This window comes from Catharus ustulatus, chromosome 27 (assembly GCF_009819885.2).
Source record: "Catharus ustulatus isolate bCatUst1 chromosome 27, bCatUst1.pri.v2, whole genome shotgun sequence".
Lineage (NCBI taxonomy): Eukaryota > Metazoa > Chordata > Aves > Passeriformes > Turdidae > Catharus > Catharus ustulatus.
This window is the reverse complement of record NC_046247.1, coordinates 3959645-3976381: the sequence shown is the minus strand read 5'-3', so window position 1 is coordinate 3976381 and position 16737 is coordinate 3959645. Positions and strand designations below refer to the sequence as shown.

Here is a 16737-nt window from a genome sequence, read left to right as displayed (position 1 = left end):
GCCCACTGGCTGGGCCGCACCGCTGGTCCCGCCCCCTGGCGGAACTGCCAGTGATGATTGGTCAATCAGGCTGTCTGTTAACTGGAGGCGCGAGGGGGGTTATGGGTAATGTAGTTCTGGCGCCAGGTGATGGCAAGCGCCACTGAGCTGGGTGACCCCTTCTCCCGGGTCCTAGTGCCAACCCCCAGAGGTCCCGGTGCCATCCCAGGTCCTAGTGCCTCTCAAAATCCTGATGCCCTCCAGGTCCTGGTGCCATCCCAGGTCCTGGTATCATCCCAGGTCCTGGTGCCATCCCAGGTCTGGTGCTCCCCTCTCCAAATTCGAAGCGCACCCCTGAGTCCCATTCCCCCGCCCAGACCCTGTTTTCCCCCGGATAGCGGTGTACCCACTGATCCTCTAGCCTGATTCCACCCCTCCAGGTCCCAGTGCCTCCTGTCTCCCCCAGTCCCGTTCCCCGAGGGACGCCCCCGAAGCCAGGCCACCATCGGCCCCTTTAAGGCGCGGGGCTGGGGGGCGGGGCCATGGGTGGGACGCCCCGGGGGCGGAGTGTGTGACGTCATAGAGAAGGCGTGGCCACGTGTACGTCCCAGGGCGGCCGTGGTTTACCGTATGATGTCATAAAGGGGCGTGGCCATGTGTGCTCTCCTGGGCGTGACCATATGTGGGGCGTCTCGAGGGGTGTGTCCCTGTCTGTGCCCCCCCACCTCGGGAGCGTGGCCAGCCGTGTGACTCCCTCTGAATGGGCGTGGCCTAAACGGTGACGTAACTGTAGCATTGGCCGCCCCCCGACCGCTTCATCCTAGTGCGGGGCGGAGCCCAGAGTGTGTGACGTCACATTAGAGGAGCGGCCATGGTTACTACACCTCGCGAGGAGGGGCGTGTCTTTGTGTGACGTAACCGCTGAGGGCGTGGTCTTTTCCTAATGTGGCGCGGCCTGGGTGTCGCTGTCGTGGTTTATACGTGACGTCACCCATAGGCGTGACCTCATTGACCCCTCCAAGGCGTGCCATGTATGACGTCATCATATGGGGCGTGGTCTAGCGCGTGCCTCTCAGGGGGCGTGGTTGTCGCTCGCCGGGTGGGCGTGGTCTCAGTGGGTGACGTCACCGCGTGGGCGCGTCTACCGTGCGTGACGCTCCCGCCAGTGCCCAACATGGCGGCGGGCGGCGGCGGCGGCGGGAGCGCCGGCGGCTGTGGGGGGACCCCGCTATCCCCGGGCCCGTTGCTGCCGCCGCTGCTGCTGCTGCTGGCGCTGCCCGGCGGCGCCGTGCCCGCGGCCGACACCGTGGTGCTGGGGCTGCGCCTGGAGGAGAGCACGAAGCCCGCAGCGGCGGCGGCGGCGGCGGAGGGGGCGGCCCGCGGGCCCATCCGCCTCACGGAGGGCAGCGAGGCGCTGCTGCGGCTCTACGGGCTGGGGCTGGGCCCGCGGGCCGCCGAGCGCGTGGCCTTCGCCGAGCTGCGGCCGGGCGGCAACGCCTCGAGCGGCAACGCCACGTGCCAGGAGCGCTCGCAGGACCTGGTGGTGCGGCCGGGCCCCGCCGAGCCCCGCGACACCTCGGCGCTGCTGCGGGTGTGGGTGCAGCCGCTGCGCAAGGACGAGCGCTACAAAACCTACGTGCTGTGCTCGCAGCGCCGGCCCGGCGAGCCCTGGCTGCCGCACCAAGGGCCGGACGGGCACGTGGTGGTGCTGGAGGAGAAGAAGTCGCTGCTGCCGCTGTGGCTGCAGGTGATCCTGATCGCGGGGCTGCTGGTGCTGTCGGGGATGTTCAGCGGGCTCAACCTGGGGTTGATGGCGCTGGACCCCATGGAGCTGCGCATCGTGCAGAACTGCGGCACCGACAAGGAGAAGCGCTACGCCCGCAGGATCGAGCCCATCCGCAGGAAAGGGAACTACCTGCTCTGCTCGCTGCTGCTGGGCAACGTGCTGGTCAACACCACGCTCACCATCCTGCTGGACGACCTCATCGGCTCCGGCATCGGCGCCGTGGTGGCCTCCACCATCGGCATCGTCATCTTCGGGGAGATCGTGCCACAAGCGCTCTGCTCGCGCCACGGGCTGGCCGTGGGCGCCAACACCATCGTGGTCACCAAGTTCTTCATGCTGGTGACGTTCCCGCTGTCCTACCCCATCAGCAAGCTCCTGGACTGCATCCTGGGCCAGGAGATCGGCACCGTCTACAACCGGGAGAAGCTGGTGGAGATGCTGAAGGTGACAGAGCCCTACAACGACCTGGTGAGGGAGGAGCTCAACATGATCCAGGGAGCGCTGGAGCTGCGCACCAAGACGGTGGAGGACGTGATGACCCCGCTGCAGAACTGCTTCATGATCAACAGCGACGCCATCCTGGACTTCAACACCATGTCTGAGATCATGGAGAGCGGCTACACCCGCATCCCGGTCTACGAGGACGAGAGGTCCAACATCATGGACATCCTCTACGTCAAGGACCTGGCCTTCGTGGACCCCGACGACTGCACGCCCCTCAAAACCATCACCAAGTTCTACAACCACCCCGTGCACGTCGTCTTCCACGACACCAAGCTGGATGCCATGCTGGAGGAGTTCAAAAAGGGTGAGGAGGGGGCGTGGAGTTGCTGCTTCCTTCTGGCTGGAAGTGAAATTTAAAATTTCAGGGGGGTTTTGTTCTCTGAAGTTGGAGCTGCCCGTGCCAAGGGTCTCAGGAGTGGCCACGATCCCAGGGAATGAGTGACACACATCAGGGACAGGCAGGGCTCTCCAAACTTTAGTCCCGATCCAGATTTCCTGGATTTGGAGCTTTCCCATGCCGGGAATGTTTCCATGCTCCTTGTTTTTAATGATTAGCCCTCTCAGAGGCTTTGGGAGAAGTGCTGGAAAATCTCTGAGCTCCTTAATTTGGGTTTGGCTCCCTCCTCCGGGCTTTGCTTTGGAGCGGGGAGCCGGCTCCATCCCAAAACACGGGAGGAGGAACGGGATGTGGGCTGGCTGTGGAAAGCTCCGAGGTGGGATTTGCCCTTGCCAGGGTCTTTTCCCGAGGTTTTCCAGCTCCTGCGTCAGGCTGGGATGAAGGAAAGCTCCCGGCTGTGGAGCAGCTGTGACCCCGCGGCTCCCGTTACGCTCCCGGGAGGCTCGGACGGAGCTTTGTGCGACATTTAGGGATTCCTAACTGAGCTTTGTGTGACATTCCAGGGATGTTTAGGGATTCTAAACCCCTCCTGCAGGGTGAAGATTTGGGAGATGCTGCCCTGGGCTCCCCAGTTCCCAAAACCAGTGCGTGGAACGCGGAGTTGCTGCTGGGGCTGGAGTTATCCCGGCTTTCCCCGGCCGGATCCTGATTAAGGGATTTAACCTCCCTCCTTCCTTCCGGCCACAAAGCCTGGGGCTGTTTTCTTTTTCCACTGCCGGCTCCTGAGCCGGGAATTTGCGGGGCTGGGTTTTGGAGGTGAGCCCTACAAATTCCACTGAGCCGGGAATTTGCGGGGCTGGGTTTGGGGAGGCAAATTCCTCCTGGATTTGGGACCTCATTGCCCCGGTCAGGACCTGGATCAGAGGCAGGAGAGGCATCCAGAGGGAATAATTAGCTGGCTGTGCTAATTGTGGGGTTTGAGTTCTGCCCAGGGACATGAGGATGTCACAGGTGGTGCCCTTGGGGTGACAGTTCCCCCATCCAGAGTCTTCCTGACCCAGCACGAGGCTCTGAGTGGGGAATTTCCCTCTGGAGCGGGGCTGGGAGAGCTGGGAATGTCCAGTCTGGAGAAGGGAATGCTCCAGGGAGAGCTCAGAGCCCTAAAGGGGCTCCAGGAGAGCTGGAGAGGGATTTGGGATAAGGGATGCAGGGACAGGACACAGGGAATGGCCTCAAATGGAAAAATGGAGATTTTAATGGGATTTTGGGAAGGGATTCCTGGCTGTGATGTGGGGAGGGGCTGGGATGGAATTCCCAGAGGAGCTGTGGCTGTCCCTGGATCCCTGGCAGTGTCCAAGGCCAGGCTGGAGCACTGGGACAGTGGGAGCTGTCCCTGCCCATGGTGGCACTGGAGGAGCTTTAAGGTCCCTTCCAACCCAAACCATTCCATGGTCCCATGTGCTGGTTTGGATGGGATTTTGGGAAGGAATTCCTGGCTGAAAACGTGGGGAGGGGCTGGGATGGAATTCCCAGAGGAGCTGTGGCTGCCCCTGGATCCCTGGCAGTGTCCCCAAGGCCAGGCTGGAGCCCTTGGGACAGTGGGAGGTTTAGGGAGTGGGACTGGATGGGCCCTAAAGTCCTTCCCAACCATTCCAGAATTCCATGGGGAGTCCTGCTGTCTCCAGGATGGCTCTGGGGACACTGACAGGGTTTGGAACCTCTGGAATCTGCTGTTCCCAGGGCAGATCCAACCCAGGAATCCTTGGAAGTGTCCCAAAGGCCAGGCTGGAGCCACCAAGGACAGTGGAATGTATAGGGTCCTTCCCAACCACTCCAGAATTCCATGGGGAGCTCTGATGGGGTTTGGAGCCTCTGGAATCTCCCATTCCTGGTGGCAGCTCTGACCCAGGGATCCCTGGATGTGTCCTCAAGGCCACCTGGGACAGGGGAAGGTGCAGGGTCCTTCCCAAACACTCCAGAATTTCACAGGGAGCTCTGCTGTCCCCCAGGATGGCTCTGGGGACCCTGACAGGGTTTGGAACCTCTAAAATCTGCTGTTCCCAGGGCAGATCCAACCCAGGAACCCTGGGAAGTTTCCCCAAGGATACCAGGGACAGTGGGAGGTGTCCCCATGGAGCCCTATGATCCTTCCCTACCACTCCAGGATTCCATGGGGAGCCCTGCTGTCTCCAGGATGGCTCTGGGGACATTGACAGGGTTTGGAACCTCTGGAATCTCCCATTCCCAGGGCAGATCCAACCCAGGAATCCTGGGAAGTGTCTCCAAAGCCACCAGAGACTTTAGGAGGTGTCCCTGCCCATGGATCCCCAAGATCCCTCCAACCACTTCATCATTCCATGAACACCCTTTGGACACCTCCCTGTCCCCCTGGATGTTCTCCCTCTCCTCATTTTGTGGTCCTGACATGTGTCCCCCCCCTCAGTGACCCCAGCCTGGCCTCTGGCTGTGTTTGCTCTGCCTCAGCCACTCCCTGTGCTCATCCCTGACTCACCTGGGCTGCCTCACCTGGCCCCACCCAGGTGGCCATAAAGGGGCTGAGGTGGCCCTGACAACAACCCTGGGATAAAAGAATTTTTTTCACCCCTTCAGGCACCACCTTTTTCCCAGCACTGTGGTGGAGAGAGAGGAGGGAAAAAGGAGATCTGGGGTGTGCCTTTCCCTAAAATCAGCTTTTCCCACAGTGACCAGGAGCTTGTGGCTGCTGGCTCTGGAATTAAAGAGTGCAGAGGGTCAGGGAGGGCAGGTTTGGGATGGAGGTGGAGTGGGATGAGGTCAGGACACTCCAGGAAAAGCCTGGAGGAGGAAAAGTTGATTTATTTTGGGATGAGATCAGGGTGGTGCCTCAGTTTCCCCAGGTTAAGGACACTGCTCCTGTGGGAGCATTTCCACGTGGCTCCTGTCTCTGGAGCAAAATTCCTCATCCCAGGAGATTTTCCCATGTGATTGTGGGAGGAGGAGCAAAATTCCTCATCTTAGGAGATTTTCCCATGTGACTTTGGGACAAAACAGGTGAAATTTCCTCCTCCCAGGAGATTTTCCCATGTCATTTAATTAGTGTCATTACCCTGGGAGTGAGCTCAGGCTTAATTAGTGTCATTACTGTGGGAGTGAGAACCCAGCCCAAGGGCTCGTTTAGGTTTTATTGAGTTTATTGCTCCAGGGAAGGACTGAATGGGCTGGGACACTCTGGGGACACCCTGGGAACATTCTGGGGACATCCCAGTGCTGAGACACCCTGGGGAGATCATGACTGGAACACCCTGGGGACATTCTGGGCACATCCCAGGGCTGGGACATCCTGGGGACATTCTGGGGACATTCCATGGCTGGGACATCTTGGGGATATCCCAGGGTTGGGAAATCCTGAGGACATCCCATGGTTGGGACATCTCAGGGCTGGGGCATTCTGGGGACATTGCATGGCTTGGACATCCTGGTGACAATCTGTGGCTGGGATATGTTGGGGACATCCCAGGGCTGGGAAATCCTGAGGACATCCCATGGCTGGGACATCCTGGGGACATTCCATGGTTGGAACATCTTGGGGACATCCTAAGGCTGGGAAATCCTGAGGACATCCCATGGTTGGGACATCCCATGGCTAGGACATCTCAGGACACCCATGGCTAGGACATCTCAGGGCCACCCAGGGGACACCCCAGGGCGTTGTGTCCCCATCCCAACCCCCCTCTGTGTCCCCAGGGAAGTCCCACCTGGCCATCGTGCAGAAGGTGAACAACGAGGGCGAGGGTGACCCCTTCTACGAGGTGCTGGGGCTGGTGACACTCGAGGACGTCATCGAGGAGATCATCAAGTCCGAGATCCTGGACGAGTCCGACACCTACAGTAGGTTTTGGGGCTGCCTGTGGGAGGGGGTTCCTGCTGGTGGCCCTGGGTGTGACCCCCTGCTCCCCACAGTTGACAACCGCAGCAGGAAGAGGGTGTGCAACCAGAAGAACCGGCGCGACTTCTCGGCCTTCAAGGACCCCGACAACGAGCTCAAGGTCAAGGTGTCCCCTCAGCTCCTGCTGGCCGCCCACCGCTTCCTGTCCACCGGTCAGTGTGGGTCAGCTGGCCTCAGGGCACCTCAGGGAGGGGCTCAGCAGCTCAGAGTGTCCCCTCTGGTCACATTCTGGTCCCAAGGGTCTCCCACACCATCCCAGGATGGACATTCCAGCCTTTTGTATCTCCCACACCATCCCAGGATGGACATTCCAGTCCTTTGGGTGTCCAACACCATCCCAGGATAGGAATTCCAGCCTTTTGTATCTCCCACACCATCCCAGGATGGGAATTCCAGCCCCAAGGATCTCCTAGACCATCCCAAATGGGAATTCCAGCCCCAAGGGTCTCCCACACCATCCCAGGATGGGAATTCCAGACCTTTGGGTTTCCAACACTATTCCAGGATGGGAATCCTGGTCCCAAGGGTCTCTCAGACCATCCCAGGATGGGAATTCCAGCCCTTTGTATCTCCCAAACCATGCTGGGATGAACATTCTGCCCCTTTGAGTCTCCCAGACCATCCCAGGATAGAAATTCCAGCCCCAAGGGTCTCCCACACCATCCCAGAATGGGAATTCCATCCCTTTGTATCTCCCGCACCATCCCAAATGGGAATTCCAGCCCCAAGGATCTCCTAGACCATCCCAAATGGGAATTCCATCCCTTTGTATCTCCCACACCATCCCAGGATGGGAATTCAATCCCTTTGTATCTCCCACACCATCCCAAATGGGAATTCCAGCCCCAAGGGTCTCCCAGACCATCCCAAGACAGGAATTCACTCTCACCTGGAGGGATCAACTCCACCTCTGACCCTTTCCCCCACCCCCTCTCCAGAGGTGACACTCTTCACCCCCAACTTCATCTCGGAGAAGATCCTGCTGCGGCTCCTCAAGTACTCGGACGTCATCCAGGAGCTGAAGTTCGATGAGGAGAACAAGAAATCCCCGCGGCACTTCCTGTACTGCAAGAACAAACCGGCCGATTATTTCATCCTCATCCTGCAGGTGCTGCCAACGGGAATTCCCGTGGGATCTGGCCCATCCCTTGGGATCTGGGCCTGGATTGATGTTGGTTTTTCCCCTGGCAGGGCAAGGTGGAGGTGGAGGCTGGCAAGGAGTGCATGAAGTTCGAGGCGGGAGCGTTCTCCTACTACGGGGTGATGGCGCTGAGCCCCCCTCCTGGATCTGGTGAGCACCCCCAGACCCTTCCTTGGATCCCTGGGTGGGATCTGCCCTGGGAATGGGGGATTCCAGAGGTTCTGACACCATCAGAGCTCCCCATGGAATTCTGGAATGGTTGGGGAGGATCTTAGGGCTCCATGGGGACACCTCCCACTGTCCCTGGTGGCCTTGGGGACACTTCCCAGGATCCCTGGGTTGGATCTGCCCTGGGAATGGGAGATTCCAGAGGTTCCAAACCCTGTCAGTGTCCCCAGAGCCATCCTGGAGACAGCAGAGCTCCCATGGAATTCTGGAATGGTTGGGAAGGACTTTAGGGCCCATCCAGTCCCACCCCCTAAACCTCCCACTGTCCCAGTGCTCCAGCCTGGCCTTGGGGACACTGCCAGGGATCCAGGGGCAGCCACAGCTCCTCTGGGAATTCCATCCCAGCCTCTCCCCATCCTCCCAGCCAGGAATTCCTTCCCAAAATCCCATCCAAACCATCACATGGGACCATGGAATGGTTTGGGTTGGAAGGGACCTTAGAGCTCATCCAGTGCCACCGTGGGCAGGGACAGCTCCCACTGTCCCAGGTGGCTCCAGCCTGGCCTTGGGGACACTGCCAGGGATCCAGGGTGGAAAATGAGATTCCAGTTAAACATGTCCTGTTAGGAAGGGTTTAACTTCTACAATCCCACCTTAAACCTAACCCTAACCCTGAACCTCCATGAGGAAATTCCAGAAACCGAAGGGAATTCCAGAAACCCCTTCTGGGTTTAGAGTGGGGTGGAAAATGGGATTCCAGTTAAACATGCCCTGTTAGGAAGAGTTTAACTTGTAAAACTGAAACTTAAACCTAAACATAAACCTCCACAGGGGAATTCCAGAAACCTCTTCTGGCTTCAGAATGGGGCAGCACCTCCCCTGTTAGGAAGAGTTTAACTTCTAGAATCCCACCTTAAACCTAAACCTAATCCTAACCCTAAACCTCCACAAGATAATTCCACAAACCCAAGGCAATTCCAGAAGCCCCTTCTGCCTTTTAAACAGGGGGCCAAATCCCAAATTCAGGGGTGTGCCCTTCAGAGTTGAGCTATGGGGAGAAAATCCAGGATTGGGGAATGCCAGGAAAGGCTGGAGGCTGGTCTCAAGCCCTTCCTAACTCCCGGTTAGGCTGGAGAACAATCCCAAGCCCTTCCTAACTCCAGGATAGGCTGGAGATAATTCCAAGCCCTTCCTAACTCCAGATTAGGCTGGAGACAATCCCAAGCCCTTCCTAACCCCGGGTTAGGCCAGAGACAATTCCAAGCCCTTCCTAACCCAAGGTTAGGCTGGAGGCAAATCCCAAGCCCTTCCTAACTCTGGGATAGGCTGGAGAACAATCCCAAGCCCTTCCTAACCCTGATTTAAGCTGGAGGCCAATGTCACGCCCTTTCTAACTCCGGGTTAGGCCGGAAGCCGATCCCAAACCCTTCCTAACCCTAGGTTAGGCCAGAGAACAATCCCAAGCCCTTCCTAACCCCGGGTTAGTCCAGAGGCCGATCCCAAGCCCTTCTCACCCCGCAGAGGTGCGCTCTCCGTCCCACGTGAGCGGGCTGAACCGCTCGGCCTCGCTGAGCTACCACGAGCGCTCGGACTCGTGCTCGTCGCCGGTGAGCGGCAGCAACAACCAGCTGAGCTCGGGCGGCGCCCAGTACGTGGCCGACTTCAGCGTGCGCGCCCTCACCGACCTGCAGTTCGTCAAGGTCAGCGCTCCCGGCGATCCCGGTGGCAATTCTGCCAGGAGAACCCCCAGGGACGGGATGTGGGGCCACCCTCGGGTGCTGGGCAGATCTGGGGGGAGGCGGGAGGAGAGCGCGGCGCCGCCGGGGCCGGGGCTGGGGTGGGGCTTGCAAAATTCTGGGATGGGAATCCCAATACTTTGGGGTCTTCTACACCATTTTGGGGTGGGAATCTCAACACTTTGGGGTCTTCTACACCATTTTTGGGAATTCCATCCCTTTGGAGTCTCCTACAAAATGTTGGGATGGGAATCTCTACGCTTTGGAGTCTCCCACACTGTTTTGGGATGAGGATTCCATCAAATACTCCATTCTGGGATGGGAATCCCAACACTTTGGGGTCTTCTACACAATTTTGGGATGGGAATTCCACTACTTCCCCTGAGGGGGATGGGAATTTTGGGATGAGAATTCCATGTTACTCTGGGCTCCTCCAAAATTCTGGGATGGGAATTTCACTCCTTCCCCTGAGGGGGATGGGAATTCTGGTTCCTCAGGGCTCCTGCAACATTTTGGGATGGGAATCCTGACACTTTGGGGTCTTCTACACCATTTTTGGGAATTCCATCCCTTTGGAGTCTCCTGCAACATTTTGGGATGGGAATCCCAACACTTTGGGGTCTTCTACAACATTTTGGGATGGGGATTCCACCAAATACTCCATTCTGGCATAGGAATCCTGACACTTTGGGGTCTTCTACACCATTTTTGGGAATTCCATCCCTTTGGAGTCTCCTGCAACATTTTGGGATGGGAATCCCAACACTTTGGGGTCTTCTACAACATTTTGGGATGGGGATTCCACCAAATACTCCATTCTGGCATAGGAATCCCAACACTTTGGGGTCTTCTACACTATTTTAGGAATTCCATCCCTTTGGAGTCTCCTACAACATTTTGGGATGGGGATTCCACTCCTTTCCCTGAGGGGGATGGGAATTCTGTGTTACTCAGGGCTGCTCCAAAATTCTGGGATGGGAATCCTGACACTTTGGGGTCTCCCACACCATTCTGGGATGAGGATTCCATCAAATACTCCATTCTGGGATGGGAATCCCGACACTTTGGGGTCTTCTACACAATTTTGGGATGGGAATTCCACTCCTTCCCCTGAGGGGGATGGGAATTCTGTGTTACTCAGGGCTCCTCCAAAATTCTGCGATGGGAATCCCGACACTTTGGGGTCTTCTACACCATCTTTGGGAATTCCATCACTTTGGAGTCTTCTACAACATTTTGGGATGAGAATTCCATTTCCTTCCCTGAGGGGGATGGGAATTCTGTATTACTCAGGGCTCCTGCAGCATTTTGGCATGGGGATTCCACTCCTTTCCCTGAGGGGGATGGGAATTTTACGATGAGAATTCCACATTACTCAGGGCTCCTCCAAAATGTTGGGATGGGAATCCTGACACTTTGAGGTCGTCTACATAATTTTTGGGAATTCCATCCCTTTGGAGTCTCCTACAACATTTTGGGATGGGAATTCTGATCCTTCAAGGTTTCTACAAAATTTTCAGATGGGAATTCCAGCCCTTTGGGGTCTTCTACACCATTTTGAGATGGGAATGCCATCAAATAACGCCATATTGGGATGGGACTTCCATCCATACACTATTTTGGGATGGGAATCTGATGGATGCACCGGTTTGGGGTGGGAATCCCAACACTTCTTTGGGGTCTCCTAGACCATCCTGGGATGGGAATTCCATCAATACACTGTGTTGGGATGGGAATCCTGACCCTTTGGGGTCTCCTAGATCATCCTGGGGTGGGAATTCCATAAATAGACAGTGTTGGGGTGGGAATCCACACACTTTGAGATCTCCTAGACCATCCTGGGATGGGAATCCCATCAATACACCGTGTAGGGGTCCCAATCCCGACCCTTGGGGGTCTCCTAGACCATCCTGGGGTGGGAATCCCATCAATACACCATGTTGGGGTGGGAATCCTGACCCTTTGGGGTCTCCTAGACCATCCTGGGATGGGAATTCCATCAATACACCATGTTGGGGTGGGAATCCCGACCCTTTGGGGTCTCCCCCTCCACTCCTCGCTGCTCTTCCGGCACAGATCACGCGCCAGGAGTACCAGAACGGGCTGCTGGCCTCACGCATGGACAGTTGTCCCCAGTCCCCCGACAGCAACGCCCCCAAACCGGACCCGGGCATCCCGGAGAAACCGGAGCCGCCGGCGCCGGCCGACGAAACCACGAGTTTGCTCAATGAGAGGAACTGCCTGAGCCGCCGGAGCAACCACAGTGGGCTGGAGAATTCCATCTGACCCCGGCCCCCGGCGCGTCCCGGGGACGGGCGTGCCCGCTGCAGGGACCTTTCCCGGTAGGAACGGCGCCGGAGCGGCCGCAGGAGGAGGAGGAGGCGGCGCGGTGGGGAATGGAATGGAGGAGCTGGGATTTGCTGCTGCTTTTCCAGGCCGGATGGATTCGGGATGGACGGGAGCGGCGCGGGCGGCGCCAGCTCCGCCGGCACGGCGCCGACGGCTCAGGGAGCTTCGGGTCTCAGTCTGCCGCCCTGGGGACCCTTGGGATGGACATCCCAGCCCTGCCAGGAACCAGGGATGGACATCCCAGCCCTGCCAGGAACCAGGGATGGACATCCCAGCCCTGCCAGGAACCAGGGATGGGCATCCCAACCCTGCCAGGAACCAGGGATGGACATCCCAGCCCTGCCAGGAACCAGGGATGGACATCCCAACCCTGCCAGGAACCAGGGATGGGCATCCCAACCCTGCCAGGAACCAGGGATGGACATCCCAGACCATCCCAGCCCTGCCAGGAACCAGGGATGGACATCCCAACCCATCCCAACCCTGCCAGGACCCTGGGATGGACATCCCAAACCTTCCAGGAACCCCAGGTTGGACATCCCAACCCTGCCAGGGACCCGGGATGGGCATCCCAAACCTTCCAGGAACCCCAGGTTGGACATCCCAACCCTGCCAGGGACCCGGGATGGGCATCCCAAACCATCCCAAACCTTCCAGGACCCTTGGGATGGACATCCCACCCCTGCCAGGAACCAGGGATGGACATCCCAAACTTTCCAGGGTCCATCCCAAACTTTCCAGGGTCCATCCCAACCCTGCCAAGACCCCCAGGATGGACATCCTAATCCTTCCAGGAACCCCCATCCCTTCCAGGACCCCTGGGATGGACATCCCAAACCTTCCAGGAATCCCAACCCTGCTAAGAACCCCAAACCTTCCAGGACCCCTGGGATGGACATCCCAAACCTGCCAGGGAATCTGGGATGGACATCCCAAACCTTCCAGGGAATCTGGGATGGACATCCCAAACCTGCCAGGGAATCTGGGATGGACATCCCAAACCTTCCAGGGAATCTGGGATGGACATCCCAAACCTGCCAGGGAATCTGGGATGGACATCCCAAACCTTCCAGGAAATCTGGGATGGACATCCCAAACCTGCCAGGGAATCTGGGATGGATGTCCCATTCCTTTGGGATCCCTGGGATGGGAATCCCAGCCCCTCAGGGTTCCTGCAGCCCTTTGGGATAGGAATCCCATCCCTTTGGGGTGTCCCACACCACTTTGGGATATCCTGGAATGGGAATCCCGGCCCCTCTTGGGTGATTTTGGGATCTCCTGGATAAATCCCGGCCCCTTCCCTGCGCCCACCCCCCTTTCCCCGCTGGCCCGGGGGGTCCGGGGGACGTGGGGACAAATTTGGGATTTTGGGGTCTGGGTTTTGAGATCTGGGTTTTGGTATGTGGATTTCAGGGTCTGGATTTCAGGGTCAGGATTTGGGGTCTGGATTTCAGAGTCTGGATTTGGGGTCTGGATTTCAGAGTCTGGATTTTGAGATCAGGATTTCAGGGTCTGGATTTTGGGATCTGGATTTCAGGGTGAGGATTTGGGGTCTGGATTTTGAGATCTGGATCTTGGGGTCTGGATTTAGAGGTCTGGACTTTGGGGTCTGCATTTTGGGGTCTGGTTTTTAGGTTTAGCATCTGGACTTTGGGATCTGGATTTTGAGGTCTGGATTTTAGGATCTAGACTTTGGGGTCTGGATTTCGAGTCTAGATTTTGGGGATCTGGATTTTGAGATCTGGATTTGGGGTCTGGTTTTTAGGGTCTGGATTTTGGGACCTGGATTTTGAGATCTGGATTTTGGGACCTGGATTTTAGGGTCAGGATTTTGGGGTCTGGATTTTGGGGTGACACAGCGCTAGTGACCAAAGTTGTACACGCAGGAGGGGGCTGAGGGTCCCCCCAAAACCCCCCGGGACCCCCCACCCCAAAAAACAAAAATAAGCACAAAAGTTCCCCCTGGGTGAACTCCTGTAAGTTATTGGGAGAAGGTTGAATTATTTTTGTTAATCACATCTCGACGATCAGTTCCTAGCTCCTTCCGCGGGGAGATTTTAGTAATAATAATAATAATTAATAATAATAATAATTAATAATTAATAATAAGCCAGGAAAAAAAAACAAAAAAAAACCAACAAAAAAAACTTTTTTATTAAATCTTCCTCTATGCAAACCCCTCCTTTTTCTCCCCCTCACCCCCCGGGAATTCCTATTTATTGTTCAGGTTTGATTTGTATTTTTGGGGAGCTCCGGGGGGAGGGGCGGGGGGGGCGGGGCCTCCCCTCCCGGTTCTGCCCCTCCCCCTCTCCCCCTCCCTCTCCCCCCGGTTGTGAAACCGACCGTGGAATTTGATTTCATGGGGTTTTTGGAGGGGGTTTTTTTGCCAGATGGGTTAATAAAGATTCTATATCTGTACCTGGGTGTGCTCGGTGCCGTGCGGGGGGTCCGGGGCACCGGGGGAGGGGCCCGGTACCGGGGCCGCTTTAAAGGACGCGGCGCCTTTAAGTTCCCCCCCCCCCCCACCGGGGGTTGTTTACACCGCGAGGCTCCGCCCCTCGGGGGGTATCGCGGGCGGTGATTGGCTGCGAGGCCGGACCACAGGAAAAAGGCGGGATGTGATTGGCTGCGAGGCGGGACCACAGGAAAAGGCGGAGTGTGATTGGCTGCGGGAAGAGGGAGGTGGAAGGTGATTGGTTGGGCGGGAGGGCAGTGGGCGGGGCCTGCAGGCGGAACATGGAAGTAGCGGCAGTACCGGCAGCGCGCCCAGGAGCGGGCCCGGCTGTCCCGGGTCCCCTCAGGTGTCCAGCAGGTCCCTCACGGCCGGGTGGGCTCCGTCCCGCGGGGTCCGGCCGCGGGCATCGCGGAGCGAAGCGAGGGCCGGGCGCTGGCGCAGGAGGAGGGCGCAGAGCTCGCGGTGTCCCTGCTCAGCGGCCTGGAGGGGCGGGCACCGGTGTCACCCCCAGAGCGGCACGGGGACCCCGAGCCCCCCCACACACCCTGAGGGAGGAGAATCCCCGCGCCTCGCACCCAGTTCGGGCAGGAGATCCCGCTGTGCCCCCCACCCACCTTGTACAGGGGTCCCTCCGTCCTCCCCCCAATTCGGGCAGGGAGATCTCCCCATGCCCCCCACCTGGTTCTGGCACCCCCCTCCCGGCCACGCCGTGCCCGCACCTTGTGCAGGCCGGTTCTGCCGTCGCTGTCGGTGGCCGCGGGGTCGGCGCCGTGTGCCAGCAGCAGCTCGGTGACCGCGCGGTGGCCGCAGTAGCAGGCGCGGTGCAGCGGGGTGGCACCGCCGGGGGTGCGGGCATCGCACGGAGCGCCCCGCTCCAGCAGCAGCCGGCACACGCCCAGGTGCCCGTTCCGGCTGGCGTAGTGCTGCGGACACCGGGCCGTGGGTGAGGGTGCCCCCGGGACAGGGCCGTGTACCCACAGGCTGGGACCCCCGGGACCCCCGGGCCAGGTTGGGATCCCCGTGCCCGCAGCACTGTGTACTGGGTGAGGACCCCAGGATCCCCGTGCCCCCCGCACCAGGGCCGTGTACCCGGTCCGGACCCCGTGCCCCCCATACCAGGGCCGTGTACCGGGTCAGGCTCCCCCGTGCCCCCCGTACCAGGGCCGTGTACCCCGCCAAGTCGGGCTCCGCGGGGTCCCCGCTCCGCTCCAGCAGCTGCAGCACCCGCGCCTCGTCCCCGTCCCGCGCCGCTGCCCAGATCCCTGCAGGCAACGGAGCCGCCTCAGCCGGGGACGGAGCCCGGGCCCTGCCCCGAGCCCTCCGGTACCGCAGCCCAGAGCCCCCTCCCATCCCCTTCGGTGCTCCAGCCCCTCCCCCTGTGCCCGTGCGGTACCGCTATCCCAGCCCTGCCCCTGCCCCCTCCGCTACCCCAAGAGTCCCTGGGAGTCCCTCCGGTAGCGGGAACCCAGCCCTCCAGCCCCCCGCCCCCGGAGCCCCCCGGACCCCGCTCGAAGTCCATCTCGGACAGGCTCTGGTGCACGCTGGGCACGGCCACCCGCCCCGGGCAGCACGGAGCGGACATCGCCTCTCGCCCCGGGCAGCACGGAGCGGGCGGCGAACGGCGACCACCGGCCATGGCACCGGCGGCACCGGGGGACGGAAAGGGCCGAGGGGGGACGGAAAGGGCCGAGGAGAGGGCGGAAATGGACGAGGACGGGCGGAATTAGCCGAGGGGAAGCGGAAAGGGCCGAGGACAGGGCGGAAAGGGCCGAAGGGAGTCGAGAGGGGCTAAGTGGACGGAAAGGGCCGAGTGAGGACGGAAAAAGCCGAAAAGGGGCCGGGAAAGGCCGAAGGAAGCCGGGAAGGGCCGAAGGCGCTGCATTCCTCCCCCCGCAGAGTCCCGGTGCCGCCGCCAGGGGGCGCCAGCGGCCGCCCCGAGCCCCCAATGGGGACCCGGGGCTCCTTCTCTCTCTCATCCCCCCCCCCAATTTGGGGACCCAGGGCTCGTTCTATGTCCCCCCCCCCCCCCCCCCCCCAGTTTTGGGGACCCAGGGCTCGCTCTCTCTCCCCTCCCAGCCCCAGTTTTGGGGTCCCCAAGCCCCGCCCCATCAGCAATGGCAGTCCCAGAGCTCCCACTCCTCATTCTGGGGGTCCCAGAGCTCTCCCAGTTCTGGCTCCCTCCCATCTCCCACCCCCCTGGGCTCCAGGGGTCACCCCCCACACTTTTGGGGTCTCCGCCCTCAGAAATGGGGGGCCCAGGACTCCCCCAGCAGCAATGGGGACCCCCCCAGACCCCCAGCCTCATTTCCCACGGCCCCGAGCCCGTTCCCAGCCCCCCGGTCCCGTTTCCTGCGCTG

The 16737-nt window shown here is 59.5% G+C and overlaps 3 protein-coding genes across 5 annotated transcripts; 2 read left to right on the top strand and 1 right to left on the bottom strand.

Annotated features, from left to right (window-relative positions):
- The first annotated feature begins 1012 nt into the window (after positions 1 to 1012).
- CNNM4 (cyclin and CBS domain divalent metal cation transport mediator 4) lies at positions 1013 to 11871 on the top strand. The gene is made up of 7 exons (XM_033081313.2): positions 1013 to 2573; positions 6330 to 6473; positions 6546 to 6683; positions 7470 to 7639; positions 7723 to 7822; positions 9362 to 9540; positions 11653 to 11871. Exons 1-7 carry the CDS (start codon positions 1013 to 1015, stop codon positions 11860 to 11862), a joined length of 2502 nt encoding a protein of 833 aa, XP_032937204.2. The 3' UTR covers positions 11863 to 11871.
- A 106-nt stretch (positions 11872 to 11977) lies between these two features.
- On the top strand, positions 11978 to 13467 carry LOC117007874 (collagen alpha-5(IV) chain-like). 2 transcript variants are annotated; one of them, XM_033081311.2, is made up of 2 exons: positions 11978 to 13347; positions 13389 to 13467. In XM_033081311.2, exons 1-2 carry the CDS (start codon positions 11978 to 11980, stop codon positions 13465 to 13467), a joined length of 1449 nt encoding a protein of 482 aa, XP_032937202.1. The 2 variants fall into 2 exon arrangements, with proteins under 2 accessions (XP_032937202.1, XP_032937203.1); XM_033081312.2 differs by lacking the exon at positions 13389 to 13467 and having other exon boundaries at positions 12028 to 12285; positions 12358 to 13116.
- A 590-nt stretch (positions 13468 to 14057) lies between these two features.
- ANKRD39 (ankyrin repeat domain 39) lies at positions 14058 to 16343 on the bottom strand. 2 transcript variants are annotated; one of them, XM_033081315.1, is made up of 5 exons: positions 15884 to 16343; positions 15539 to 15642; positions 15100 to 15303; positions 14681 to 14860; positions 14058 to 14591 (listed from the first exon to the last, which is right to left on the bottom strand). In XM_033081315.1, the coding sequence occupies exons 1-4, from the start codon at positions 16014 to 16016 to the stop codon at positions 14723 to 14725; spliced, it is 579 nt and encodes a 192-aa protein (XP_032937206.1). In that variant the 5' UTR covers positions 16017 to 16343; the 3' UTR covers positions 14058 to 14591; positions 14681 to 14722. The 2 variants fall into 2 exon arrangements, with proteins under 2 accessions (XP_032937206.1, XP_032937205.1); XM_033081314.1 differs by having other exon boundaries at positions 14058 to 14860.
- Between the last annotated feature and the right edge of the window lie 394 nt (positions 16344 to 16737).